Genomic DNA, 26,091 nt, shown 5'->3' on the forward strand with positions numbered 1-26,091 from the left:
TTCCTTTGCACATGCAGCTACCTGCTGTGTTAGCATCATTTTCTCAGTTTTAAGCCACGGCAAGTAACGCAGTGAAGTAGAGCACAATGGCACCATGTTCTAACTGCTCTCTCTTGCTTGGTCTCTCTTCCAGATCTAGCTGCCTTCACACGGACCATGCTCCCAAAGGCTGTATGATCATTTCTGGTGACTGCCAGCGGAGGCTCACTGGGGCCCGTGCAGCAGAGCGGGAGGCCAAGGGGTTCCTGCTGCCCCTCGGGCAGAGATACCGGCGTGTGGCCGACCCGCAGTGAGGTGCAGCTTCGGAAGCGATCAGAGACGAGAGCCGCCGTGAGGTGCTCCGGACCCGGGGGGAAGCAGAGCGGTGGCAGCATGGACAAGGACGGCACCAACCTGGCCGACCAGCAGTATGAGTGCGTGGCTGAGATCGGCGAGGGAGCCTATGGGAAGGTGTTCAAGGCTCGCGACCTGAAGAATGGTGGCCGCTTCGTGGCGCTGAAGCGGGTGCGGGTGCAGACCAGTGAGGAAGGCATGCCACTGTCCACCATTCGGGAAGTGGCCGTCCTGAGGCACCTGGAGACCTTTGAGCACCCCAACGTGGTCAGGTGAGGAAGCGGGGCCTGCTCTGTGGCGCGTGCACCGGGTGAGCGGTTTGGGCATGGGGAGGGCTGGGCCGCCGATGGGCTTTGTGGATAGGGAGAGAGCTCCTCTGTGCGCATGGAGTGTGGTTTGAGGTTTCAACAGGCTGCGGGGCTGTGCCAGAGCTCACCTCATCCCCGTGCTGCCTCCCACACACACAAACACCCATCTCCAGAGGCATAGGCGTGTGACATAGTGCTGGGGTGGATGGCAAGGAGCCCCATACACACCATTTCCTCAGGCGTGAGGGAATGAAAACCCAACAACTCCCTTTGTCTCAGGTATTAGCTCTGACAGCTGCTGCTGATTCTTAGCAGCTCTATTCGTTACCCAGAGGTAATGGTTGTAGCGTTAGTGGGATATGCATTCCACTTCTTTAGATGTTTTTATAAATGTTTGCAGATTATTGTATTAAAGAGGAGGAGAAGCCTAAGACTGAGCTTTACAGGTCTCGTGACTGACTGCTGCTTGTTGGTAAATTCCCCAGGAGCTGCTGGTGGTGCTACCAAGGGTGCAGCAGAATGACTTGAGGCCTTGCTTTCAGCATGGCGGTGGTGCCACCAGGTTTCCTGGCTGTTGTGTTGGTAGCGTAAGCTCTCAGTGAATGAGCTTTGTTCTTGGGCAGGTTCCCCATGCTGAGACTGCCTCATGACATCTTTATTTGAATGTCACGGACTTTAAAAAGTGTGCTTTGCTTTGAGATACTCGGCTGCATCATCTTGCTGATGACATTGCATCAATAGAAATATGTCCTGCTATTTGTATTATTTTACTCACACATTACATAGTAAAAGGGAAATATTCCATACTTCACTAGTGCCAAGCCTCTGTGAGTCCTGGAGAAATAGAGATGCTGTGGTGACAGAGGTGGCTGTTAGACTGGCTTGTAGCTATGGTCACCATATTTGTCTTAGGGGCTGAGACGAGGGCTTTCAGGTAGTAAATGGAGCAGGACAGATAGGAAAGGGAATAATTAAAATACAAAAGTGAACAGCTAGAAATAAGTTAGTTTTCTTTCATCTCAAGGCAGTGTAATAGAACAGTCTCATTTCTGAGCAAACTGAATAGGCAAAGAATGTTTGATGAAGTACTACTCATGGAGTGGGAAATGGTTGGAAGTCATAGGCCTCCTTGCTATATCTGAGCAATGGGATGATGTCTGCAGCTCGCACTTTATCAGTACTGGTCAGGAAGATCCACTGTTTGCTCAATAACCAATATTCTGACAGGCACCTGGTAATGCCCGAGGCTTAGTGCAAAAACTGCAGAACTGGAGGCATGTTAGTGTGGGCAACATTTCGTATTTGGTCAATGAATCAGGTGGACTGATGCACCCAAACACCTTTCTTGGCAATAGAGATAATTAAGAGTTCTTAAAATCTCTGAAATCCAGTCGACTAATATCAGAGACTAGATGTGGATTTAGATGCGCAAGTTTAGATACTTATTTTGAAAATTGTAAGCTTTCTTTAGGAATGATTAAAAGAATGCTTCTAAACTTTGTTTTATCACTGAGATCTTTCCATATGATGTAAAAGATTTTTTGAAGTGCTCTCTAATCCAGAGATCAGAACGTAAGAGCAATTTCAAACGTTATCTCTTCTAAAACAAGATAAATGCTTTTTAAAAGTAACCTCTGTTGTGAAACGAGTGAGCGATGCAAATATCACATCAAATCCATCAGGTCTGAGTGAAGGCATGTGATCCATGAGTTGTTCGGTACAGACAGTCATTCTGTGAGTCAAAATTTAGACAAACTACCAAGAGTTGAGCTGTATTTGACCTGTGCTGCTGAGCAAGCGTGGTGATGGTACTCTGTATCAGCTGGTGGCGGCGGCAGAAGCCGCGAGCTGTGTCGTGTTGTGCTGCACTCAAGGGACAGGCTTGGGCCAGCCCAGCGAGCGCTGTAAGGAACTCAGCCCAGGGCTGTCCTGTCTGCATGAAGAGATGTTGAATGTGAAGAGCAATTTGGGAAGGAGAATCCCTGGTACTTGCTTAGCAGAGAAGTAGCTGCATGGTTTTGCTGGTGAGTCTTGATGGAGGGCCAGCAATTGGCCTGCTGGGCATAGATTCTCTTCTTTAACATCCTGAGGAATGCTTGATGCCAAAACTTGTTCCTAACGCTAATGCTTCTGATAACGGAGAACGTTCTCCATAAAGCAGAAATGACTGAATAGCATACAATAGTTTTAAACAAAATGTTTATCATATTTTTCCATGCTACTTCTTGCTAATTATGTGAGGCTTTGTTTCGTGTCCCTTCTATCCAAGTGTCCTGTTTCCATCTTTGCACCATGCCGTGATGCGTTTCTACAGCACCGCTGCTTTTACTGCAGTAGGTAAATATTAGATAAGAGCTAGTGGCAGGATAAGGCAAGAAGAGGTGCAGGGTGAGAAGTCTGATCTTCAGCAGAAAAATGGTGGTAGTGGAAGTCTCTGAACAGTTAGCTATAAAGGGATTAAGGCCTAGTGAACTGATCAAAACTTTTGTAAGACTAACAAAAATAGAATATTGAAACACGTGGGAAAAAACGCAGTAATAAGGATGATTGCTTTGCCTTTAAAATATTGTCCTGATCATATTTGGCCTTGTAAAAAGCCCCCCGTCAGGACACCTAACACTATTCCACTTACCTTCACGGAGGGTAAATAGCCAGCAAAAAATAGCCAGTTTTCAAGAGTAAATGGTAATGTGAATTGTTCTAAAGTGAGGAATGCTGTAGGCTATGAAATGTTCTTAATAACAGGACGATGATTGAGGTGCTCACCTTTCAGATAAAAGGTAATACTTTATTCAAGCTTTCCTGTATGTGGTAGTTAAATCTGGCTAAAATTGGTCCTGCACTTATGTAGCTTGGTGCTGTTCTCTTTGAGAAGAAATGAAATATATGTAGACAAAGAATGGGCCTTGCCAGGAATAAATGACATATTAGATTCAGGAAATTCCTGTGTGTAAAACTGGGAGTATTCCCTGCTGTAATATATCTGTAAATTTTTTTTCCTGTGATTATATTGCTAAATTCAGCAATATATTGTGTTCATTTTATATCTCTCCTACTGATAATCAGATGAATAATTTTCCCCTAATGTTAATTATCCATCAGACTGTGAATTTGCACCCTAGGAAGATGATATACAAGACAGAATACTGTAATTCTTGCAGTGCTTGATTTCTAGCACGTATGTGTAGGTAAGTACATTTAACAGTTTGAATAGTGTTAAACCATAAGCAAATACAACAAACCTGCAAAGCTGTATTTCTTTGCTTCCTGGCTCTTTTTGATTTACTATTTCTAATAAGTCTTCCACTTAAAAACGATCAAAATTATATGGAATGTAACCTATTATAATCTATTATAATCTTATCTGGTCTATTATGTTAAAGATAAGTGTCAGAAATCTAGCCGTTCAGGTTCATAATTACCATCTAATAGGAACTTAAAATCTTATTTCTCTCCTTCCTGTTAAGAAAGGGTAATAGGTGGCGCAGGTAATTGACTTCTGTTCAACAGAGTGATCTGCCCTGCTGGAAGCATTACTCCATTCCTCAGATACGTTTTGCACTTTTTGGTACATGGATAAATGTGTGGAAAAACCAAAAATTACAAGTAAGGGGGCAATTATCCTGTATTCAAAGTTCAACATTACATACAGTGAAATTAAAATGACACTGTAGATGTTGTGGTAACACAACACCATCATGATGGTTTTTCCTAACATTTGCAATCCAGCGCTCTTATCTGTGGGGTTACACTTGAGAGCGCTGTGGAGCCTATCAGCTGTATCCCCTGGAGGACACCTGGCTGCCCCATCCCTCTGTGCCCAGCCACAAAGACCTGCACCTGACTGCTCAAAGCTCCCAGAAGTACATTCCAATGGCTTGGTCCTTAAAATTGCGTTATGCTAAGGCAGGAAGTATCCTTTTCATAACAGTATCTTAAAATTCCCCATCTAACTCAATGCAGAGAGCAGTCAGAATCTGAAATAAGTCACTAATATAAAGTAAAGCTTTTGGAAGGTAGTTTGAGCTTGCATTTTTTTTGCTTGTTCAGTTTGTCAAACTGAAGTCCTATTGTAACTTACAGTGGGAGAGGAGTTTCAAAATGCAGTACCTAGGTTTTTTTTGTCTTTTCAGTTTGTGGCAATGCTGATATTGGCTGCTGTCTTTTTAACTGTGCTGTTAAGAAGCTTAAAGGGTGATGTTCTCAAAATCAGTGAGATGTTCCATCCTGTTAAGTGAAACATTTCTATTTTAGGGGGTGTTTCTCTCCAGTGAATTCTGCTTCCTTCCTTACTTCCTTTTTCTGCCAAGCTAATGTTAAACTTCTAGGGTATGACATCATTCCTACAGACCAGTGGCGTGCAATACAATTCATTTGCGTGTAGCACCACTCATACACAACTGACAGACTCCAGGAGTGGGTACTTTCATGTTGCTAGGTATGGGGATTATCTTGTGTGTGGAAGAGTGAAATGAGATGTAGAGATGGGGTGAAGCAGAAGAAACTGAACTGGAAACTTCAAAATTGCCAAGTTTAAAGGAATTAATGTGGCAGATTAGTCTCAGCAGAGGTGGATGAGTAATGGGAAGGAAAAATTGAATGAGCCTCAGTGTCAGCTTTAGGCTAACACGAACAAGATGGTCTTCAAGGCAAAATGAGAAGATGGGAAATGCCTTGGTGAGAGGGAGGCACCTTCAGGCTGGGAAGCCCTCAGAGATGGCCCCTTTGCTGTCCTGCCACAGCTGGGAGCCACCATGAAGGCACTGGAGAAGGGGCTGTGACCTGCACCAAAGGGCTTTGGTCTGCAGGAGAGCAAGGGGAGCGGTGTGGCTGGTTCTGAGGGGGGCTGGGCTGTAGGTTGGGTCTGGAGAAGTTTATTAAATTGGCCATTGTGAAATGGCTGGACGTGAACTCTGGCCTCTCATCATCTGCTTGCAACGCTACTGCAGTACACAGAAAAGGGAAAAATTAGTTATATTCTTTCTGTCCATATGCATTGTTAGTAGTGGATGTGATGATTTAGTGTGAATGCATGGTCTGTCAGATACAGGACAAGATAAGAATACGTCAGGAAGTAAGGATTGAATATGGAAGAGCCCTTTAAACCAGTTTCTGGAGTGAATACAAGCTTTCTTCAAGAAGTATTTTATCTTACTCTGAATCTAAACTTTTTATTAAAAATATGTTTCCAGTCTTTGTGTGAGTAAACATTAGTCATTTTAGATCATGTACAGAGCTCCCTTCCTTCTCTAAATCTGTGGTCGGTTGTGTTCTTGCTGTTCTTGGAGGGATCTGCTTTTGCTAGGTGCTGCCCAGGATGAGAAGCAGCTCGTATGGGCACAGCCCAGCCTGCTGCTGCCCCACAGCAGGCATCCTTCCCTTGGGTGCTGCAGTGGGATATCGGGTTCAGCGTCAGCCACAACAGGCAACTGGGCTGCTTATTTGGATCTCAGATTTGCTTCGTGATCCCTCAGAGCACAAAGCAGAGGGTGCCAGCAGTGTGCTCTTGCCAGGTGGCTGAAGGAGAGCAGCTGTGACTTAGCAAGGTATGGAGAGAGTCACTCAGGTGCCTTCCGTGGGGTTTGAGCAGTTGTTTGAAGTTTAGTAGATATGGACATAACATTATCAAATGGAAAATATGCACTGGATATTCAGAAGTTTTCCTAAATAGATTTCAGAGACAAAGCAGTGACTGGGACAATATACATACGAGCACGAATCATGGGTTTTATGTCATGTGTGTAATCTGTTTGTTCTCCATTTTTGCAGAATGACTGGATCCTTAATGAACTAACACATGATCATAAGACAACTGTGTCCTTATAAATTTGTAGCTAAGTTGCATTTTTTTTCCATCTCAAGACCATAATTTCTCCTTCTGAATCAGTTCTTCATGTATGTTTCATATATTCTAAAAAAAATCTTAAATTGCAAGTGCACGATTATTAAGCTTGAAACTGTAAATCTGCTAATGAACAAACTGCTTTGGAATTTTCCAAGGGGTACAATATAATGTGCTTTGACATTTTTATTTGGGAAACCTCTGTTTGGGAGGGGTTTGATGAGAAGATCATCAAAGAGTGGAAATGTGACGGTTGAGTTCTCTAACTTTCTAAATACCTATTGCGTACCAACTATTCTATTCGTGCTCCTATTTATTGGTTTACCCATATGCTTAGAAATAGATACTCTATCCTTGGGAAGTGCTGGCAAGAAAATATTGCTCTAATCCTTTTAGAATCAGGTGATTGTGCTTTCTGGAGGCAGATTGAAGAAGATGCTATATAAGTAATAAGAAACTCTATTATGAGAGGCTTTGGATGCATTTCTAAGGTTGTAGAAGAAGATGAATCTTTACGCTGTGAAGCATCTCATGTAGTTCTAGGACCAGATGGTGATTTCAGATACCTAAATAAAGGGTGTGCTTGAATATGCCAACTTGCTGATAGTGGTGGAGTTGCCTTAGGGTAGATTTCCCATGACACACCTAGAAAACAATTTACCAACTTAGCAAAACGTTGCATACTGTCCTGAAAGCATTTATTTGTAGGACCACTGATGCCACTCTGGCTTCTCATTAACAGGTAATTGACCTTCTCTTAGCAAGGCAAAATAAAAGTACCTCAGATATGAATTCATCTTTGCAGGAATTTCCCATGTTCACTGACAGAAAACTCGATTCTAACGCAGATGAATCATACAGAGTTTAAGTGAAACCTGTCAAATTTGGGCTTTTGCAACATTAGTCAGCGCTAAATGTTGCATGTTGTGATAGAGACAGAGAAAGGAAGTGAGAAATAGGACGGAAAAGTCTATGTGCTGTTTTTTTTCTCTCTCGTGAAATTTTGGCTACGCATTTAATATCTGTTTGAGAGGTGAGCACGATGAGAAATAACCCAAGGTGTCTGTTGCTGTTTAACAGTTCTTGAGAATTCCCTTCTCCCTGAAATCAATTAATTATAAACTAGGAATTTCAGTACTTTGTTCACTGTTTCTCAAGAGAGCATATTTCTGGGAGCTTTCTGTGAGTGTAATGCCGAGCTGCACTGATGCTTTTGTTTCTCTTCATCTGTGGAGCCAGTGCTCTACTGTAAGGACAGAATTCTATCATTATTTTTTTTCACATTTGATGTGGTATTTTGCATACAGCTGCAGAGTAGACAGTTACCTTTGAAAGGAACATTTGGCTGGTTTAATTTGATTAGAGCAAACCACCTCAATCATTTCTGAACTAAGACCGTTTTCATTTTAACTTGGCAGTAGGAGCTGGGAATGTACTGGCAGCACTCAGATGTTTGGGGGAGCACCAGCTTGGATGCACAGCCAATGCTGAAATGAAACAACCCCAGAGGGCTCTGCCCACTCTGCCCCTTCCCTTGAAGCAGGGGGGCTGTGCAGCCAGTGAATACTGCACTGAACATACACCTATTATGGCAAGGAATGGTGAATGTTTCTACAAAAAATGGAAAATGCTTAACGGGCTAAATGCATAAATCACACATTTATTAACAAAGATTTGGTATTGAAAACATACAGAATGTGATTTTTTTTTTATTTACAAAAAAACTTCAAATGCTGTGGGAACAGTATTTTAGTAAATCTGTGGTAAAATCCAATATGCAAATAAAAATATGGTGAATTTCTGATAGCTTACTTGTATTAATTAATGGTACATGTTCGTAAGGTTCCCCCAGTCTGTCCTTCTGGTTTGGGTTTTCTACTCTTCTTCTTGTTATAAAAATACACTGAGATTTTTTTTAATTTTTATTTTTGTGTGTGTGTTGCACATTAGAGATTAAATTAGATTCTTCAGGTTTACAATATTAGCTATTATATGTGATTTTTGCTTTCCAGTCGGCTTCACTGGTGATCAGATCCTTTTCCTAGAAAAACCCTTGTGGCTGTGTAGAATCTCAGTGTGGTTCATAATAAATGATAGCCCTTCAAGTTATTGCTGGGTGGATGGCATTCTCCAGAAAAGAGGATTATAATCTTCAAGTGCTCTGATTTTGCAGTAATAGATCATCATGTATAGAACATCTTAATCATAGAATCACTTGAAACTTACAGTTCAAGGAAGATTTTTATGATAGTAGAATCATGGAATTGTAGAATTATAGAATGGTTAGAGTTGGAAGAGACCTCTGAGGGCCATCTAGTCCATTTCCCCTGCAATGAACAGGGACACTGCAGCTAGATCAGGTTGCCCAGGGCCTGATCCCATCCTCTCCTTGAAAGTCTCCAGGGATGGGGCATCAACCTGTTCCAGTGCCTCGCCACCCTCAAGCTAAGATTTTTTCCTTGTATTCAACCCAAATCTACCCTCTTTGAGCTTGAAGTCATTTCCCCTTGTTCTGTCACAACAGACCCTGCTAAAAAGTCTGTCCTCTTCTTTCCTGTAGCTCCCCTTTAGATACTGAAAGGCCGCTATGAGATCACCTAATGGCCAACTCTTCTCCAGGCTGAAGAGCACCAGCTCTCAGCCTGTCCTGAGAGATTCTTGTGTTATGCTCAGAAGAGCAAAGTATACAGTGAACTGGTGGTCTGCATGAGCAGACTAATGCTCAGCAGTGATGGGACAATTGCATCCACATCTTCCAGCTGATCAGAAATGCAGTTACAAATCTAAGGCTTGACATTCTGCAGGTGAAGCTGAAGTTCATGAAGCTGCAGTGATTTATACTAGCTCTGGTTGTTGAAATCATAAATTCCTCATATTAAGATGAACAAAAACATATTAGGGCAAAGAGTTTGTGCAGAGGTGTCCCACCATGCATGCACACTGAGATGTTACCATTCAGATTGTACATGTCACAGCTAGGCAGTTTACCAAAATGCTTTGAGATGTAAAACCAGTTGTTGCATTAGGAGGCTTTTCACTAGTATGGACTCAGAGTTTCTCTTGATCTATGTCACTCCTCCCAATTATGTTCCCTTGTAGCACTGCAGATAATTCCTCTTTACCCTTGTATGTACCTCTGAAATATTTGATTCCTGTCTCAAGTGATTAATACAAGTTGTGCTCAGGCTGGAACTCCAGGTTATGTCACAAATGCAATCATTTAGGTGCTATGTACATCTCCTTACTTCAAGAGGGAACTCTTCCATATTACAGTTCTGCATCTACTGTCCATTTGAATGAACATTTGTGTCTCACTTGTTATTCATCAGCATAGCACTGGAACAATTAATTTGGATTTCCAGGTTTTTTTCAGAGTGTAGAAGTGAAACACTTGCGTTATTTTTCTCAGCTAGGAAATAGGTTATGAGTTGAATCTCATTTTGCTCATTTTATCTATCATCACACTTTGTTTGCGTTTGTCATCTTTATGACACAGAGGTTGAGCAACATCTGCAATTTTAATTAGTGTGTTGTTTATCCTTAGATAACCTTCTAGATCACTAATGGAGATAGGCCTACCCACCAGTCTTTGCGGTTTCCTCTTAGACATCTCTAATCAGTTTGTTGCCTTACTGTTGTCTCCACTTTGTATAAACTGCTGAGCAACAACTTTTGATCGAAGCAGTAATACTCATAGCAAGATGGGTTTGAATTGGTGCCTGTGGTCTGAAAATCAATGTTAAAAGTCTCATTGGTGTGGCATTCTTGGAAGGGCCTGGGCAAGGCAGTGCTTCGTGAGAACTGAGCACCTGTATTTCTTCATTGTGCTGAATCCCTTTCATCACACTGCATTTGTCTTTGTAACTTCATTTGAAATAGGGAGAGGGTTAGCTGGCACTGCTTGTCTCTGTGCTGCCTGTTGTTCATGTTGTTTCTCTTCTTCAGAAATCTTTTTTTTAATTTTTTTTTTTTAAATCAGATTGAAACATCTATAACATTTCACAGTTAAATGGAAGCAAAGCCTCATATAATAGTGAAAAGACACAAACTCCAAGAATTTGGAATTTAACTGCAGGACAGCTGATATAGCTCAGCAGAACAGCAGCGGGAATAGTTGAGAGTTGCACAGAAGAGTTAGGTAGCCCATCTGACTGAAAATTAAGGATAAAATCTAGACAGGTGAATGTCCCTTTAAAAGTCATTGTAATTATACTGCAATGTCCCAACCCAATAGGAGGATATTGTGATATCTATTAAAAAAAATGTACTTCAAACACTGCTTAGTTCTCAATAACTTGAAGTTGAGCATGGATGAGGCCGTATGCAGAAACAAATCTTAAGTCCTGTAGAGTAAAAGTAAATGTTCTGCCATCCTCTAGTACCACTTTTCATAGTAAAGTGGGCAAACAGGACAAGGTTTAAAGCCAAATCTCAGACACCTTCAGTGAAGCAGCTGTTCCTGGACAAGAGTACACTCTGCATTGTTGGAACTTCTGGTAGGTGGTTTAAAAATTCGTTAAGTCGAGACAGAAAGTCAATGGGGCCATAATAATTAAATGTGGTGTTCTGGGGAAAGAGATGTTTCCCAGACTTGCTGTAGTACCAATAGACTTCAGAAAAGAGAGAGTAAGTAACAGGAATTAAGCAAAAATAGAACTAGTGTGGAAAAAAAATGTATAGAAACGGCTGGATTTTACATGGCAGGTACTTAAACAGAGATCTGTAGCAGCACGTACTGTAAGGTAGGACATCTGCTTGCCCCAGTTATACTCCGTCCAGCCACTGAAAATTCCAGCTATGGCTTTGGACCTGTAGCCTCTCCTGGGTGCTGGTTGGATGCTTTAGGTATGCACATACCTCTTTGGTTCCCCCAAATCTCCAGAGCGCTGGATGATGTCAAAGGCCGGAACTAAGCTTTCTCAATTTCTTTCATGGCTCTGCTCCAGCATATCATGATGGAAGCACAGAAGGTAGACAGAGTGCATGTAAAAACTAAACCAACCAAACAACAACAACAACAGGAATGCAAGATAAAAATTCTGAGCAGACATCTAGCTCTAATCATTCAAATATGCTTAGTAGTCCAACCTAGTCATGTGGATTCTCTCCGTAGTGAGTGAGAATGTGTTTTCTGGCAGTAATTCATCTCACTCAGTATCCACGCTTGTCCTGGAGCAGCAAGAATTGCCCCATGGGAACAACCATCCCTCCCCATTCAATGCAGGGACAGTTGAGGTGACACCATCAGAGCAGACACCCAACAGGAGCCTGCAGACCCTCGGTGAGATACAGGCCAGCTTTATAAGTCTGAAGGAGGAAAGCAGAAAGCGCTAGTACAGAAATTGAACGGCAGATCGGAGAAGTTCCAAAAGCAAATAGGAATACATTTGAGGAGTAAGGGAACACAAATCTAGCACTGAAATCAGAGGCTATTTGGACTGTCAGAAATTAGGAGAGAATGAAGAACTCAGTGTTACAGTGTATGCCCGGTATACGTATTGTTGATAAGGGTTTGCGCAGGATGCTTTTTTATCAGTTAGCAAAAGCAATGTACTTCCAGTAGTAGAGGTTGGCTTTCTGTGAAATGTCCTGATTTCAGACAGCCTCCTTCTAGTTTGAACTTAGCATCAGAGAGCAAAGGGAACAGGTTGTAGCTGCAGCGGGTTGTCACTGCCTGCTCACCTTGCGCACAGCTTGAAGCTCGAGCAGAAGTCATTTTGGTCAAATGCTGTCAGTTAATCTTTTACAGGAGGAGGCACAGCTGTAGAGGTGCGTTGGAGTAACTCAGCCTACGAGAGGCTTATGGCATCTTTCTAAGACTTCTCAGATGTTTGTCTTTCTTATTTCTTCTCATTTTCCTTCTCTCTGCCGCAGTGGTCCGCAGCAGGATTTGACACAAAGCCGGCTAATTATCTCACTGCTGATAACGTTTTGATGTTACACAGTTTTTTTTCTTCATAATAGTCTCAAATTCCTTTTGAGAAAATTGCATGATTGTACAATTGCAAATAGCTGAAGGATTCTGGCGTCTAACCCATGTTGCAGTTGACTTACCAAGGTCTGGATTCTTAGAAAGCAGTGATATTGTACCTTCATTTCTTGAAATAATTCTTCTGGAATTTTGAGTTTCTTTATTTGTTTTTTTTTTTTTGTTTGTTTGTTTTTTTCCATAAGCTCAAAGCATGCCAGCCCACACTGCTAGGTAATAGTCTGCAAAATTAAAATCAACCTACTGTGTTAACAGATGGTGCTGCTATGTTTTTTACTGGGTGAAAATGCTTTATATTAAGTGTTTGTCAGAGCTGGTTCTTCTATAACTTGAATCACAGGGCTTGAAAACAGAGTTTTTATTACTGAACTGCTAAGATAATGTAATTGTCTTATAAGCAAACTGTTCTATTAAGCTGTTTGAATATGTGTAATTATGTGTGTGTGTGTATGTGCAAAAGAAAAAGCAAGAACATTTCAAAATTTTACTGCATTTATGCCAGGAAACTCAGAACTATTAGTTTGTTATGTGAATGAGGATTTTTAGACATGTAGAACTGCAGTTAGTTTTAAATTTGAGCCTTAAAAGTGGCTGAATAGTTTTCTTTTTCACAGTTAAAAGAGAAAAATGGAAAGGGGATGAGGGCAAGCCAGACAAAGAATTATCACAAGATCTAATTGTTTTTAAAAAGTTGCATGACATCAAAACTTGGAACTAATGTGCAGTCTCACTTCTAAGCATAATAAAATAGTAGATTCTGGAAAGTGAAAATAAAAAATTATAAAGCCTGATGTGAGTGGCAAAGAGCCCAGGCAGTATCCAGAGAGTAAACATGTAATGGCTTAACCTAACTGGGGCACAGCCCACTCCAGCAAGCAGCGAGCAGGGGATGGCAGTATTGAAAAGCAGCAGAGCTCATTTTTGAAACAGATGGCTTTTTTCTTCTTATGCACACCAGAAATATATTTTTAAGGTTTTAGGGAATATTTTGGTGGTGGGATTATGTGTATCAATATTGACCCTCTTGTTATTTTTTAGAGTCTTGTAAATTTGCGACGACTTTGATTGCTCATCTTTCAAGAATGAAAATACTGTCTTTAAATTGCTTTATTTACTCTATTCCAGAACTCATTCATCTCAGAAAATGTCCTTTATACAGAACTATTGCAATGTTATCTTTTCAGCTACGGAGGCTCTCCTTAAAAAGACTGTTGAGCTTTTGAAATAGGTTGATTACAATTTGCTGAATGGACACAATTATCGTGGCTTTTCTAATACTTTGATCACTGTCATTCTCACAAGCCTAAAAAAGTGCTCTTGTGATGGGCTTTGGAAAATCTAAATCTGTGTCACCCCTCTGGGTGAGGGAGAGCATGGAGAATGCACTGCGCCTACGTCAGTAGCCATATGCTATACAGAGGCATTCATGGAAAAGAAGGCTGCTGTGCCTTCTTGGATTTAGTAACAAAAACTCTCTCCTGTGTGTATTTCTTCCAAATGGTCTTAAGAGGCGGCTATTTCTCAGTGAATTATTTTCATAATTCAGAAAAAGATTTCTATTCCAGAACACATAAATGCCAGCTGTGATGTTTCAAGCCCAAGAAATGCCTGCATGAGCACTAGGTAAACCAGAAATTTTGAATTTTCTTCCCAAAAAGTCTTATAAATTCTGTGATAACTCAGAAAGCGGCTGAATGGACCTTTATAAAAATACGAACTAAGTCACTTCTAAGTGGAGACAGCTGGGGTCTATTTAATATCCTGTGTAAAATGGTCAGGGTCAACTTCCTGGAATAACTGAGGAGTTTTATTTCACAAATATCCCAGTGCTGCAGAGACCTGAGGTGACGGTGGGGCTCTTGAACTAATATGTGCCACAAGGAAAGGGATCTGCAGCCATAACTCTGCGTTTGGAGTGGGGTGGTGGGAAGCGCCCAGGGGCCTGGGGTGTGTGAGCATCCTTGCAAGTATTTGCTGTGGGCACTTATTAGTGTGTGCTACAAGTCTCATGGTTTTTTTCCAACCCTGTATTTGTATGGTTTAGAGATTGGAGAGCTAGTGGAAAAGCAGTGAGAAGTGGCACTCTGGACTGTAAGTCCATTCATAAATGCGATGGCCCAAAATACCTGGCTTCCTTTGTAATTTGGGACATTGGATCCTGTATTTGTTCATTTATCTTGATGCTTGCGCAGTGTCTTCTTTCCCCTTACAGTGAATGCAGACATATCCTTGCTGTCTAACATTGTGCATTTCCTCATATCTATTCAATTCTACCCTGTATCTATTCAATTTATCTCTTCTGGATTCCTTCAGTTTAGAATCCTATCTTGCAATTCCTACTATTCAGTTGTATATGTGTGAAAAGGTGTTAGTCTTTGTAGACCTGTACCGCTGCTGACCGTTCACCCCCACACGCAGAATTAGCATGATTTGGCAGTTAATATAAGCTGTAGTCCAGTGGCAGCTTAGTTATAAACCTGTGGTGCACTAAGCATGAAAACTCATGAAAAAATAACTATACATAAAAATTGATGTCCTCTATGGCTAGCTATGTCACAGCATGAAAATTTGGCCTTTGCTTAACTGCTTATTGAAGTAAAAGATAAACTGTAGGTTAGATAAGAGCTAAGAGGGAGACAGGAGAAGACTATTAAAGAGAGATAAAGGATGAAGTCCTGAAATGATAATTATATGGTTGCTTCTGTTAGATAGAGATGGGAATTGAAGTATATATATCTTGTCCTTGGAATGGGCAAGCTGAGCAAGACCAGAAAAAGCTGTTGTAGACTGTGCTGGGGGCCCTGTGTGGCATGTCAGGGTACTGGTTTGGTCACCTGTGGCAAGGCTCCACACCATCAGCTATGTTTCAAGTTTCTGAAACAAGTGCTGGTTCTTTCAAGTGCTGGTTCTGAGAACTGAGGTAAATTGGGTGGTGGGGTTTGGGGATGGATTTGGAAAATATCAAGGAGAGGGAAGTTCCTCCCTCAGCCATCCTTGTCTCGATATCTGCTTACTGTCTCTTGACTTATTCTTGGAGTAAAAATAATTACATGAATAAAACAATTCTTAGAGGGGCTGGAAAGAGTCAGAATAATTTTCATCCACTCCAGTATTTTTCTGAAGTAGAAAAGGGCAAATCGTGTAGGGACTGCAGTAGAGACCTGAACGGATAAATGAAAGCTGAGCAGCTCTGGCTTGTTTTATAGAGACCATAAGTAATCTGCGTCCACTAGATTCAAGTCCAAGCAGCGTTGACGAGCAGATGTGAGGCAGCCCTGCCTCCTTCCCGCAGATGCCTACTTGCTGTGCCTGTGCGCCAAGCCAGCTGGGAGCTGCGGGGCCATGTTAGCGCTGCCGAGCCCCGGCCATTACGCTCAGCCCAGCTGACACGGGCTGGGGGCCGGTGCCGAGCAGGCGAGCCTGTTTGCTCGCAGAAGTTGAGTGGATGTACCTTGTTTTCATCTGCAGAAATGTAGAAATGTTTTAGTGCTCTGGGAGCCAGACCTTGTTTTGCAAGATTTATTATAGCTTGCTCATTCCTTTCAGAAATGTGAAAGTCGCGTTGTTGCAAAACATCCAAAATACAGTTTTCTCGTGTATTTACATCTGATGCACGCCATCATTTACAGAACACTGAATTTATTTCAAAACTCTCCATGCATTTAACTGTAAACCCTAATCTCATGCTGCTAAAAGACACCCCAAAAGAAATAGCTGCTTTAGCCCCAAAGTAATAAAACAGTCAAATAAAATTTATTGCCAGCTCAAAATGCTACTAACACCTCATTTTTATTGCCAAACTCTGCAAATAATCTTTAATTTGTTTTCTTTTACATATGTGTGCAAGAGCTTAAAGGAAATACTTTAAAAGCTGCACGGTCTGTAGAATACTGTGCTCAGCGTGCATTAATCCTTAAATGACTGCCTCATAGGATCACGTAAACTGGATGCAAAAAGAGGAAACATGTTTATTAGACAACTACCTGGTGAACTGAAGGGTGAAAGCACCTGGGAATCTTACAGCAATAGACATTGTAGTTTTCTTTGCGTGTGCTATGAATTAATTTTAAAATAAGACAGCTTGTTAGAGGGAATGGCATGACAACCAAGGAGCCTGTATGGCCACGTGTGAATGCATGTGTGTGAGCGGAGCGGGATGCAAACCTCTTAGGAGCAGAGTATCCATGAAGCCCACTTTTTAAAATGCTAGTGAGATGCAGTGTCTTAAATGCTGATGAAATGTGTAAGGAATTTGCATGCTAATGGAAACGAGGATCCCTTTTTATGTAGCCAGTGTTTAAGAGCAATTGCCTCCTGGCTAAATTTATTAAGCCAGAAAAATCTTGTAAAATTTCTATTGAGGATTTATTGGTCCCATTTGTTTCTTTTCTGTACAACATGAATATTAAATTCAATCCTGTGACTTTTTTCACAGGTGAAACTCCCTTTCAAATTAAAGGAAATTCTGAACTCATGCCAAACAAGTTAAATACATCTACTAACTTCATGAGGCTTAGGTAAAGGCTCTTGCATGCTGAGCTTTTTAGGACTGATCCTGGTCTGTGGGGCTTCAGTAGGTTAAAGATGTTGAAAAATAGCACTGCAAACATCTATCTTACTTTCTATTAAGTTCCTCTTGAGAATAAATATTTGTAAATATCTGTATCATCAATTGAGCGTAACCTGGAATCCCACCAAAAAAGTCACTCAGTTATAGTCTTCCTGGGAAAGAGTCACGCTTCCTAAATTCAGTTGAATTCAGGTGTCTGGTCTGAATTAGTCATGTAGCTGTCCTCTGTGGCAAACAGGGAGAGACCTTGTCCCTTCTCTCCCACATTGTTCCACCGACCCACTTATTTCGCTGGAATATACAGAGATCAGTGTGTTCCATTCAGGTTGGCCACCAGATCCCTGAAGAACCCCATTACATGTGCAGTACGTCTTCCAGGTGAGCTGAGGAGAGGCTCCATGTGCTCAGCTGGACTTCTTACGGAGATGGATGACACTTGAGCCACCTGGAGCTGTCTGGAGATGGATAGCCAATAGCCAATACAGCTACCTTCAGTTGAGTTAGGTGTCTGCATGCCTTGTAGATGAATACCTCCCAAAATATTAGACAAAATCCTGTTCATTTTTCTTACCTGTGTGAGCAAATGCCACTGTCTTTTGTCTTTTGGAGACAGCCGAATAATGATGCTTACTTTCAGGCAGGTGGTGAGGTGGTTCCTGGCACGTTGGTAGTGACAGGAAATGAGGCAGTGCCAATGGAGGTCACTTGTGTTCACTGTGCTCCTTCTCAGGTCTTGCTGAAGTAAGCGGAGGAATTCCCTTTCTCTTTAGCTAATGCTAGTGTATTGAGCATTGCCGTACACAGACTTCTTGGGAACAGCTCTAGTGTCAAAGCATGATCAAAGTCACTACTCCAAACAAGTGTAGCCAAAATGCAGCACAAACTGTCTCTCTATTTTAGTGTCTTTTAACCTAATGCAGGACAAACGTGTTTTGAAATTGATACACCTTCTGAATATTCACTTCATCTATAGCCATATGTGGCAACTACGTGTGCCACCTTACCAACCATGCTTGTGTTGCAAATAGTGGATATATGTGATCTGTTTTCAGGAAATTTTGAGCAGTGCAGCACAATTAGTACTAGGGAATCTATAAGCAGATTCTTTCAACAGATTTAGACATCTGGTGGTAAATTGGTGGTTTCCATTTGTCAGATAACAGGAGCTTTTGTTATCCATTTGTGTTTTCTAGTCCCTCAAGTAAAGTCTGAGAAAGTGGTGGTTCACAGTTGTGCTCATTTCGAAAGTTAAGGAAAAACAAGTATTGTGAAGAACTGTATGCAGTAAATCATGGAAGTCATTTTCAAAGTTTAGCAATATGCAGAAATTGCTTTAAGTAATATATAGCTGGTAAAGACGTTAGGAAGGAGACATTGGTGCAGATAAGGACATTGAGGTAAAAGAGAGTGGCTTACATCCAGTACCGCAGTCTGCAGAATTCCCACTGTGTGAATAAGAAAAGCAATACCAGGAGCCACAAATAGTGACCATCACAGTAGGTGTGTTTAAATGGCAAGCAGGGATTTATATTGCTCCTGTTCAGGTAATGACTGACTGCATGTAAAGAAAAGAAAGATGACATTTCTTTGCTTTTTGTCTTTTGTTCCATGTGCACAGACAACTAACCCTTTTTCTTTTTTTTCCCTTCTCTGTTTTTAGTTCTGAAAAATTCCAGGCATATATTGAGCTTTAGACATGTGTATTTTCTTTTTAATACATGGATATGCAGCATGTTACATTGAAGACATTACACTACACTACCTTAATAATTCCTTGAATACATTAGAATGATATGATTCAAAGGATTAAAAAGAATGAATTTGGTTTTTCTATCAGGAGCTGTCATTACTAATCTTTGTCTGTTTACTTTGCATGTATCAATTTTGTCGACTTTAGCCAATTTACTCTTTTTTCTTTTTTTTTTTTCCTTCTGTTTAAGTACTCTTGCTTTCACAGTGAATTTCACAGTACTTTTGAAACATGAGGCTTTTTGTTTTCTAAAAGTCAGCTTTTGATCCTGCCTTGAAAAATGGAGACCATTCAGTCCCAACTCTTCCTACGAAGCACTGTAGAAATGTATTTCCTTACAGGGTTTAAGTATTAAAAAAGCACTCTTCTTCTGTCATCCTGCACAGTACCTGCTTCTTGTCATTCCGGTTTGCCTGGGCATCTCTGAAAAGCGAGAGCTTGGAATCAAATTTGCACTACATTTACTTACCACTTTAAAAAATATTGAATAAAATGCATCAGGAACTGCTGTGACATTACGAGATAGTACAGAAAATCTAGCAAAACATCTAATTTCATGTTTTGACTCCTTTTTGTATCAAGTGAAGGGTTATTGTTTCCTGTGTTATTTTAGATATGTTGTAATCACCGTTGACTTAACTGTCTCAAGTGTAGACAGATTAGATTATTAAACTACTGAAGAATAAGTAATAACTTACACAGCTATACAGTCTTTGGAAGATGAGTCATTGATTTTATTAAAGTCTAGGAAAGAGATTATCAACTTAGATTTAGATTTTAGGTTTGGCACAGCGCAACTTCTGAAAGGAGGAATTTGTAACAAGCAATTCACTTGTCGTCTGCGCATGAACAGAGACTGCATTTTGCTGTATCCCATCTTGCATAAGGTATAGCTGGGAGCCTCGGGTAACTGCTCTGCTCCTTGCATTTGAATTAAACAAATTCAGTATTCAGGCATCAGTTTTATTTATGTGTTGAGCAATTTACAGAATGCAAAAAAGGAATGCAACTCTCCTGGGGAAGGTGCTCTGCGGAAAATCTGAAACATTTAAGAGGGGATGCACGTGCACTACCCATGAATCCAAGGATCTTTAATTTGAGTTCTGAACTGGAAGCTTCCAGGAGCTTCCAGGGAGCACTCCGTATCCCAGTGCCAAGTGTACATTTGTGTGGTCCAGGGTCGCAGGGAAGCACCACAAATAGGTCATGTGGCAGCTGCTGATTGTGCAGAATCTGCCAGTGGCTGTCTTGCAGCAAGCCAGGTTCTTCTGACTTGAGCTGTCTGCCTCTGGCAGAGATCTAACAGCAGCGCACAGGGCAGGCACCAGAACCAGCAGGCTGCTGTTTGCCCTAGCTTGTCATCCAGCTTAGATTTAAAATTGAATGAGACGAAGCTGTTAGTGTATGGAGCAAGTACTCTGAAAAACTGGTGAGCCGTAGGGTGAGTCCTGAAAGCTGAAGTGCTGCAGTCGTTACTGACCTGCATCAGATTCATTTCTGTTGCTCCCCTATTAATGATCACCCTTCGCAATGACAGTGAACAAGAAATGGCAGTGTTAGGACTGAAAAAGACAGCATTGTGCTATAAACAAAGAGAGATGCAGAGAACATCTTGTCGGACATATTTTTTCTGGAAGTAAATCTCTCAGCAACTGAATCCATTAGTGACTTGGGTGGCGCGGTGAGTAAATGCGCTTGGCCTTTCCGTCTTTTGGGCACAAACCTTGGCTTCTGTTGAATACGAAAATGAGTTTTGGTGGTTTCATGAGAGCAGACATTTGTCTGCATCACACAACTGTTCCGGCTCACCACAGCTTGAGGAGGCCCAGCACGGAGTGCAGGGTGCCACAGGCCGGGTCCAGGCAGCACCAGGCCCTGAACGCCTGTCCAGGCAGCCCACACCACTGGGCTTCAGCCCGTGCTATTTACTTCGCCTTCAAGAGCATCTATTCCTCTCTGTCACTTTTGCTGTCTCTCCTCCTCACACACACTTAAAGAACAAAAACATCTTTTATGGAGCTAAGCATTTTAAATAATTTTTCCAAGTCAGAAAGGGAGAGACTGGAAAAAATTACAGCGTGAAGCTCAGTTTGCAGATGAACGATTGCCTTGTCATCCTAAAATCCCCCTTCCTTCCCTTAAAGCTCGCTGCCGAGTGGGCTTTAAGCAGGAATGCTGGCTGGGCTCAGCTGGGGTGGATCTCAAGGCGAGGGCGTTGGGCTGCATCGCGCTGCTCCTTCTGCGTGGCGGTTCTGCGCTGTGACCAGCAGATAGTGAATGGGTGACATCTATCTGCATGCCATCTGCCTGTCTGAGATAGATAAAAGTCATTTATTTTATCTGATGTTATGTTCTTTCCTTTTCTGCTTGAAAGAGTTTCTTCTGAGGACAGGAGACCCTATTACTTACTATTTTTGGGAGGACAGCAGAGCCAGGAAAACGTCCCACAAACTCCAAGAACCCAGTAGAAATGCAGAGAATAAGAATTTGAGACTAAAAGTTGCCATCAGTGATGCCGAGATAACCAGGGTTATTTTAATGAATTCAGTTTGACTTGAGATATCTGCCTGCTGCTGGCAGGAGCTTTGGGTGGGCTATGGTGCTGTGCTGCAGGCAGTGCCGTGCTGTCACACCGCCTGTTTCGGCACCAACGTGGTCAGTGAAGGGTAGTCCAAGTGCCCCTGCATCATTGTGCAGTCTGCCATAGAGGTGTGTCCTACGTAGCAATGTACACAGTGCAGGTGCAGCTGGCATGACAAGTTTACAGTTGACAAGATTAAGAAGCATCGAGAGGCTTCTTAAGACACACACTTTTGAAACGGGAACTTAGGTTTTGCATTAATAAGTGTTTTACAAATGTTATCACAAAAAAAAACCAACCAACCAAACAAACAAACAAAAAAACCAACAAACAACCAGAAACAAAAGCACTTAAAAGATAAGATACTTTGAGCTTAGGGGCTCCCTCATCTGCATGTCCTCTTTTGACATCTAGAATTATTTCACTAAAACTCCTCAGAGCAAAAAGAACCTATATCCGATGTCTGAAATGCCAACTCACAAAAGCATGGTGGAGCAGGTGACTGCTGATGAGGATGAGACAAAGCAGCATGTCCTGAACAAAGGGAAAGAGCTCTGTCATACGTTTTTGAGTGTGAAGCTGTATTTCCTGTTTTGCTACGTGGGACATGGTTTCTCGTAACGCACATGTTCCAGTTCAGTTGCCCAACTATTGTGTTTCTCATCTGAAATATGTCCCTGTTGTTAAAATGTTTGGTATATGTGATCCCAAGAGGAGACTGCTTTCCGTTAGCAGACTGTTTTTCTTCTTCAAAAGCGAAGAAGGAGAAGGTACCTAAAATTGAAAGTGTGGGGAGAGCTAGCATTTACAAGGAGTACTTCGTTTAAATGGTTGGGCTGAAAAGGGCTTTCAAGTGGTGAGGAGGCAGATCTTACAGACTAGTGACTTCCAGAGAGCAGAAGAGTCTAAGGCTGCTGCTGAAATTTGGACCCAAGGGATGCCTGACTGTCATTCTTCAATGTTTTTAGGTATGAGAGGCTGAAATTCTTGTGCACTTGAAGATTATGTACTGGCAGGATTAACTGGAGCCACAGGTAGTGAAAGCAGAAGCAATTCAGACTGCCCCAAACATATTTGTCAATAAACCTCAATCATGACCTGTAGTAGTTTTGGTACCTGAATTTTGTCATGTTTGCATGAACACTGTCATATTTCATGATGGTTTTCTGTCTTGTGGTAAATACCTTTCAGAGTTACGCTGAGACCACTGAACTCTTTTCCATCTAAGTCTTTGTCCAGGTTTCAGAAACCTGGAAACATCTTAAATATTTCTCCTTCTCAGCGTCTCCAGTTCTCTTTTTCTTTCTTTTTTTTTTTTTTTTTTTTTTTTGTTTTGTCACACACAATCTAGGAAGCAATTCTTCCTGGGAAGAGACTGTTCCTAAGAAAATTATGGTAAATCCCTATTACTAAAACACTTCTGAGGGCAGAGACTGTCTTTTTGTTCTGTGCTGTGAGTGATCAGCACAGTAACAGGATCTTTGTTCATGTTGGATTAGCCCTACTGCAATAAAAATAACAATAAGCCTTTGGATGCTTTGGCAGCGAGTGTTCCCTTTATGCTCTGGTTAATTTTCCAGTTGTACTTACTCATCTGTTTGAGAGTAACCAAGGGAGCTAATGTCCTGCAGTTTTTCAGGTCTTACAGTCAGACCTCTTGTTTGGTATTCTCTGCAGGTGGCAAGCCTGGTAGCCTGATGGTTTTGATCTCCATCTCTGCTGCCTCAGTTTGCACAGGAAAAAAAAAAGTTTATTCCTTTTGAAAATGGGTAACTTTATAACAGTTCTCAGAGCATCTCAAGAGCAAATCTAATAACACTGGAAGACCTTCTAGAAGCTGTTAGCAAATTAGTACCAGTCAGAATATATGCCGTGTTTTCAAGGGAATCGGCAAACTGCCTTTTTTCTGCTGAAAGCATTTATCATTCACATGTTGTGATGTAAAATAAAGATGAACTGGGATTGCATTTACCACATTACTTGTAAGAAATAACAGAGACTTCAGGATGCATCATCTAGTTTACTACATTCAGAAAGAGAAAGATATTTTTGTAAAATAGATACAGATCAGATTCGTATCTGATAAGCTTTTTTACTTTAGTACTATTAACATGAAAAAATGCATTAAAACATAGGTACTCATTAAATGTCTGTTGAACAGTGTTAGTTCAGCTCAACGCGTCAGGCGGTACATGACTTCCAGCCAAACATCTTGTTAAATACTTGCAGGATTTCCCATAGCGGATCTTACTTTAATCAAATAATTCAATCGTTTCATTTGTAAGTACAATAGAAGGGCAGGGCTTGTGTTTACAGAGAATTCCGTATGGAAATCCTGTATTAATTGAAGTACATTCACTTCACTTAGGATGGTGTCCACAACCTAACTCTTTAAATAGAAGCTCTTTTGCTGTTGCCTGTTCCAGAGAGGCAGTGACATACACAGCTCGCTCATCATGTAGAGAAAATCATGAGGAAATGGCATGAAAGATAACCAGTGCACACAGCAGAAGTACGCCTAACTAAAGAAGGCAACTCTGTGTATTGTTTTCTATAGTAGATATAAAATAATTTATGAAAAGTAGTTTGATCCCCATGGACACTGTCTGGTGAAGATGCTCTGTCTTGATCAATCTTCTTTGGGCTGCTCCTAAAGTAATGCCTTCTGTTTTACTACATTGGCCCATGACATCCAAGGTGGATGTTGGTGCTGTGAAGTAGAGGTTGAACCTTCCCAATGTTCTGTAACATGTTGTTGCCATGTGACAGAGGGCAGCAGACACGGAGGAGTGGTGTGTGACGTAGAAGTATGTATGAAGTAAAGATGTGGAACTGAATTCCTCTCTGCAGGAAAAATTGCACCCATTGATCTTCATCGATGCTTAGCTAATGATTATGGAGTCCTAACAGTGGATATGAGCACAGTGGGTGGTGCAGCAGCAATGACAGTGACATGAAAGACAAGCCATGTTCTGGACAGCCATGCAGATTTATACAAACGCAGCATGCAGCTCTCATTCATTGTTAGCAAAAGTGCGTAGTTGATGGTGGTGACTGTGTTGAATAATAGTATTTCATAGCTGAAAATTTGCTCTATCAAATAGTTATTTTGCTCTTTGTATCTGTTGTGATTTCCTTGGAAATAAATAGGAAGCATTACTTTTGGAGTATCCTACATATTTTCAAAATTATTAGTGCAGGCAGTGCCAGATGTTTTTTTGTAATATTGCAGATTCATTTCTGTTACTCTGTAAATTATTGTCTTTTTAAGGCAACAGTTGTTTTCTGCAAGTAAACACAATGCGCTTCCAACCAGCCCCATGTAGGATATGGAGGTTTATTAGCAGTAGACCATTTAGAGTTTCACATAATGGCTTTATAAAAGGTAAAGGTATTATTAATCACTGATAGTATTATGGCTCAATAATAGAAGACTAGAATTGCACTCCTTAGAATTCCTAATTGTGCTGTGTCAGAAAATGCCAGCATTAAAATAAGCCCAACACAGAAGAATTAAACAGAGAATCAGCATTTCCTTCTACAGTGAGTTGGAAGTTTCATGTTGCTTCTATATTGTATACAGTGAAATCTTTTTTCCTTTTTTTTAGCAAATTATAGTTCTGCTGTGGTTGAAAGGATAATTTTGCCAGTGTATTAAATACCAGGCAAAAGAGGTGTTTTAGAACATTTTTAGGTAAATGTAGGTCAACACAAAGAAATCATACAGTTGGAAATATTTTCCAGTGTTTATGTTCAGATGTTCAGACCTGTCTGGCTCCTCTCTATTTGCATGTGTTGGGGTTATAGGCAGTCCGACTACATTCCACATTGATTTATATAAATATATTACAGATTATTAACCTCCAGCCAAATAACACCAAATTTAACTTTTCAGGAAGGTTTGTGACTTTCCACAAAACTGATTCACTGTGTACGGGCATCTCCATATATACTGCATTAAGAGAATCACAAAGAGAATACTATATATCTGTATGAGAAATGTGCTGTTAACGGTAATTAGGCTCCCATAATCACTCAATAAATATTCATTCATGTGATGATTACAGATTAAGCACAGATTACATTTTCTTGACAGAGGTAGGGCGATGGCTTTCCGTATTCTGTAACTCCAGTTCCCAAATAATTACTCACTGAAAGGCTCTTTCAGGCTAAAAGGAATGTACATGCATCCGTTTTCAAAACATAATGTCTAATAAACAATTTTCAAGTGTCTGACCAAAGATTATTTAGGAAATGCTATTAAAATGGGACTAGAGCCATAACATGTTAAATCTATACTGTCTCAAATGAAGCATAATGCTCTTTTAAACAGGTCGCAGTCTTCACAGATAGCGTTGCCAATTCTTATCTTCCCTTCCTTTGTGAAATATTTTCTTATTTAAGATAAGAAGTTAAAACTCTGTACAAGGTACTTGCCTCTTCTGCTCTCAGGTGACGCATTTTAAAAGTGACCCCCAGGGCTTTGCGTGTCATCTGCTGTCTACAGATCCTGCATATGAAGTACTTAGTCCTAGGAAAAAGACGAAAATATTACTTGAAAAAATTATCAGAAATCCTACACTTTCCACAAAGTAAACAAGCAGTTATTCTGTGTAAGAGGATAAAAGACGTGTAATAAAGAATATGACTTCAGTGTCATATTCAGTGACGCTGACCAAAATAATTAGTACTGCTTTTGATTTGTTATCAACGATAGG

The 26,091-nt window shown here is 41.0% G+C and overlaps 1 protein-coding gene across 1 annotated transcript in view; it reads left to right on the forward strand.

Annotated features, from left to right (window-relative positions):
• Positions 1-372: 372 nt before the first annotated feature.
• Positions 373-26,091, forward strand: part of CDK6 (cyclin dependent kinase 6) — a gene marked incomplete at both ends in the record, with an annotated part of 119,630 nt that continues 93,911 nt past the window's right edge. The window contains one exon of the mRNA XM_079538133.1: positions 373-605. Coding sequence (XP_079394259.1) covers positions 373-605 — 233 coding nt within the window. The remainder of the gene's footprint in view (positions 606-26,091) is intronic.

Source organism: Tetrao urogallus, assembly GCF_951394365.1.
Source record: "Tetrao urogallus genome assembly, chromosome: 7".
NCBI classification, from domain to species: Eukaryota; Metazoa; Chordata; class Aves; order Galliformes; family Phasianidae; genus Tetrao; species Tetrao urogallus.